This window comes from Quercus suber, unplaced genomic scaffold (assembly GCF_002906115.3).
Source record: "Quercus suber isolate HL8 unplaced genomic scaffold, Cork oak 2.0 scaffold_577, whole genome shotgun sequence".
Lineage (NCBI taxonomy): Eukaryota > Viridiplantae > Streptophyta > Magnoliopsida > Fagales > Fagaceae > Quercus > Quercus suber.
In genome coordinates, this window is record NW_027070022.1 from 1 (window position 1) to 4556 (window position 4556).

General features: G+C 28.8%; 1 protein-coding gene across 1 annotated transcript; it reads right to left on the reverse strand.

The window, feature by feature from the left end:
* Positions 1-12: 12 nt before the first annotated feature.
* On the reverse strand, positions 13-2529 carry LOC136063786 (uncharacterized; the record flags this gene model as incomplete). Its single annotated transcript, XM_065764680.1, has 3 exons — positions 2134-2529; positions 1472-1607; positions 13-93 (listed from the first exon to the last, which is right to left on the reverse strand). Coding segments are annotated over exons 1-3 (445 nt in total), but the record flags the coding sequence as incomplete, so codon positions are not given.
* Positions 2530-4556: the final 2027 nt, after the last annotated feature.

The window sequence follows — 4556 nt, forward strand, 5'->3', positions numbered from 1 at the left end:
TACAGGGTTCACTGAAAGATATATCTATAGAAACATTCAGAGCATTTGTGAAAGGTGTTGAGGTTGTGATATATGCCGTAGGTGGGACTGTATCTGCAAAGTTAAGGTATAATATGATTCAGATAAGTGTACAGACAAAATATAAGTCAGCATGATTGCCAGAAAAGCTAAATTGGACTGTTTCATCATAGACTCGGTTTGGTTTCAGCAGACTCAGTGATGGAGGGAGACTTTGACCCCCAAATTTTTTTTAATATTAGGGTCCGTTTGGAATCCACTTATTTTGTTTGGAATCCACTTATTTTATTGAAATTGAAAACTTTTTTCTCAAAGTACTCTAGATAAAAATAAAGTTAGCTGAAATAGTACAGGACCCATGAATAGTACTAAAAATTGCAAAGGACCAATAAATAGTAGCAAAAATAAGCTAAATAGTAAAATAAGTTAGCAAAAATAATCTTTGCCAAACGAACAATTATAGCGTACGTTCATTTGGAAAAATTATTTTTGTTAACTTATTTTAATATTCAACTTATTTTTGCTACTATTTATGAGTCTCACTGTACTTTTTGATACTATTCATAGATCCCACTATACTATTTCAACTAACGTTTACCTTTATTTATAGTACTTTCAGCAAAAAAAATTCGGTTTTAGTAAAATAAACAAATCTCAAACAGACCCTTAGTGTGTGTGTGTGTGTATATATATATATAGTTATAAATTTTAGCAATTTTATTCTAAAAAAATTATACTTTTTCCTGTAATCACAAACTTTTCTATAACATTTTTACAAACTACTAAGAAAATAAATTCTTATTGGTTTACATCTGAGCTCATTTGTAATTCTAGCATTTTTCTCATTTTAAAGGATATAAAAAAATTTATAAACCTAAAATCTAAAACAAAATATATAAGCCCAAAAAAACAATTCAGCTCAATCAACCAATTTTACCCAAATCAAACCACTCAGGCCTTTAAAAAAATTTAAACAAAATAATTTTGTCTTTACCTAATAGCAAACGCACACATAAAAAAATAAAAATAAATAATAAATTAATTTTTTTTAAACCTTAGCAGTTAAGCAACAGAGCTAGAGGCTACTTCCGCATGCAGCCAATTATAAAACCGCCCTTTCTAACTTCAAGTTCTGGCTTTGTCCTTGGCTAGCTTGATAAAGTGTCAAACTATATACCTCAATGTAGGCTGTGTTTGAGTCTTCAAGAATATGAATAGTTAGGTAAATTTTATGCATTTCATACAAAACTGAAAATTGAGTAGATGAATTTTGTAGAGCCCTTTCAGAAAAATGTATACATTAGAAATTGGGTACTAAGGAACACAATAAGAAAAAGAAGGTCTTAACATAACTGTTGAAGACTTTCAAGCAACAAGGTCTTATTTTAAGTTGAGTGGTAATTGAAGAAAATATAATAACAATAAGAAAAAGAATAAAAGGAAGGTTCTTAACCAACAGTCCAGTTAAAGCTACCGCAGCCAACTCCTTGAGACCCGTTGGTGCAAACCTCAAATGTATGATTTCCATCCTGCAAGCCTGCATACGAAACCATCCTACTTTCACAATTCGAAGCAATTCCATCATCCAGCTGCAACAACAAGTTTATTAACCTATTATTTTGTGGAACAAGCCAAATGGACACCAAGAGAAAATCCAAAGCTATCCCAATAAATCAAACCATGATGAGCTTTTTCACTTCCCACTTACCATTGAGTTAGAAAGCAAAACACACACAAAGCAAAAAAAAAAAAAATCCAATAATTTAGTTTGGCACCAGGAAGAATATGACTAAATAGCAAGTATATGAGTAATCGTTCATAATAATAATCTTATCAACTACAGAAAAATACAAAAATATGTACATATGAATAAACTGAATTCCAAATAGTTTTCTTGATTAGCCTAAACTCTAAGCTAAAATTTAAGTTCATTACATCCTTACAGAGTGGAAAAAAGTGCTAATTACTCTCTGAAATCAACTAACTTCCTTACATTAACTTAAGAACCATGAAACATATAAACTCATGAGAGAGAGAGAGAGAGAGAGAGCTCAGAACACCCAAAACGAAAAGCAAAGTAAAACTAGCTCAAAGTATTACTAGAGCTTATCGTACGTTGCAAGTGATATTACAATTGGTGCAAGTGCCACTCCCACCCACAAGAACTTCAAAGACGAATATGGTTGACTTAAGTTTTGAGAATGCATGGGGAGTCTCCAAGAACTTCACAGTGAGCTCTGAGTCATCACAGAGTACTATGAAACCCAAAAGAGAAAAAACGGAGAAAAATAAAACCGCCAATGGAAGCTTAAGCAAGCCCATTTCAGAGTAAACCTTAGACATGTAAACTGTAAAGGCTCAACAATTTATAACCAAAAGAAACACATTTGTGGGGCATGTGATAATAAATTTGAACAGTGAGAGCTGGACATTGTATGGCAACAGTGTTGTAAATGAGATTAGTTGGATAGAGATTATACAATGAATAGTAGAGGTAAGAGATTGACTTAAGAAGATGACTTTACTGTGCAAGTTCAAGGCTTTCCCAGAGAGAGAGAGAGAGAGTGTGTGAGAAGATGAGTTTGGACTGTTTAGTGGTTGATGAGGTAAGACTTAAGAGAGTGATTGAAGATGACTTAAGAGAGTGACTTTAGATGTCAACTTCCTTCATTTAAAAAAAAAGGGTGCTGTTAACGGTTGCTGTACAGCACCCGTTAATGCGATAAAATTGAAAATATCACAATTTCTGCAATAATTATCCTCACTGTCTATCAGTTTCACACTCACGGCTTTTTCTCATCCTCGTTTGCCGTGTGTAGACAAAAGTTTTGGTTTAACCTATGGCCATATAATTTTTTGAGGAATGCTAATAATAGCTTTTAGGTTACTGTTTAATAATTTATTTAAAAAAGTTTTTATGGAGGAAGAAAGAAAAGTAATTAATATTTTGATATTTTTTTTTATTTCTCATAAAAATGATATCAAAATTTTTTAAAAATAGATTATTAACCAATACCCTAAGGACACTCGTTATCATAACCCTAATTTTTTAGTATAAAATGAAGAGTGAAGGCAGACATGGAAGACAGGAAAGAAGCATTATTGGTGCTTCTGACTTTAGACAATTATTAACTTTTAGCAAAACTAAATGCTGCTATGATGTTTCTGTGTCATGGGCCTGTAATAATTTCATTAGATTATTGGTATCATGGAAGAAATAAGAAAAGTAAATAAATAAATAAAATGACATCCTCATTGTATCTTCAATGCAAAGAATTATGATAGCGCAAAACATATAATGATCCATAGTTTCATTACTTTTTCCAAACTTGTCTCTTTACTTTGGTTGAAATATTCTTCTCAAATAAAAAATAATAATAATAAAAAAAAAACTTTGGTTGAAATATTATTTTAATTCATTCTTAAATTTTAATAAAAGTTTGTATTTCGTCCTTAAATTTTTCAAAGGTTTTTTTTTTCGCCCCTAAACTTTACAAAAAGTTTTGTCAATAGTTTAAAAACAAAAGTAGGGATTAAAAAAAAACTTTTTTCAATAATTTAGGAATGAAAAACAAACTTTTCGCAAATTTTAAGAACATAAATAAAACATTTTTAATAGTTTAAGAACAGAAGATGAATTTTTCAATAGTTTAGGGATGAAAAAAGAACTTTTAGTAAAGTTTAAGAATCAAAATCAAAGGAGGTTCCACATTGAAGGCAGGGTAGTCATAGGACCACCCTGACCTGAATATATATATATATATATATATATATATATATATAATATTGTGATTTTTTACCCTTAAAAATATTTTTGACAATCTTAAATTTTTTAGGCCGACATTAATAAATTTTTGAACAAGTTTGGCAAAAAAAAAAAAAAAACTTAGTTTTAGACTAAAGCTACAACTCCATTCAATATATTTTTAATTGAATGTGAATTTTGACAAATACACCATCGTATTATATTTTCTTCTTATATCCTTCATGCTTACAAAATTTCAAAAAGATCAAAGATAATAGCTATGTATCAATCAAATGTTTATATTTCAAATTTTTGTAGCTTAAAAATTATACATAAAAAAATAAGTTTATGGATCACATAGTAAATAACATCCTATTAGCATTGAAATTTACATGCATTTTAAAAATGTAATTCAATAATTAGATCTTCAAATATGTAACCTATGTTCAATTTGTTTAATGAAAGGTGTAGCCATAGGCTACAATGAAATTTGTAGTCAAACTTTAATTCCCTTAAAATATATTAAACCCTTACAAACAAAAAGAAAAACCAAGAAAAATTTTATTAAATTAAATTTTGAAAAAAATGTAACTTGACATTGATAATAAAACTATTATTGTCAATGATTCAATAAAGAAAAATTTATAAGAAATTTGTAAAATTTTATGTATTTGGTGTATTTTTTTTTTTGTCAATAATAAAATTTTTAAAATAAATTATGTATAATTTAAGTTTCTTTATATTTTTTTAAAAAAATAATACTAAAATTGCTACCGACCAAATAATATTTATT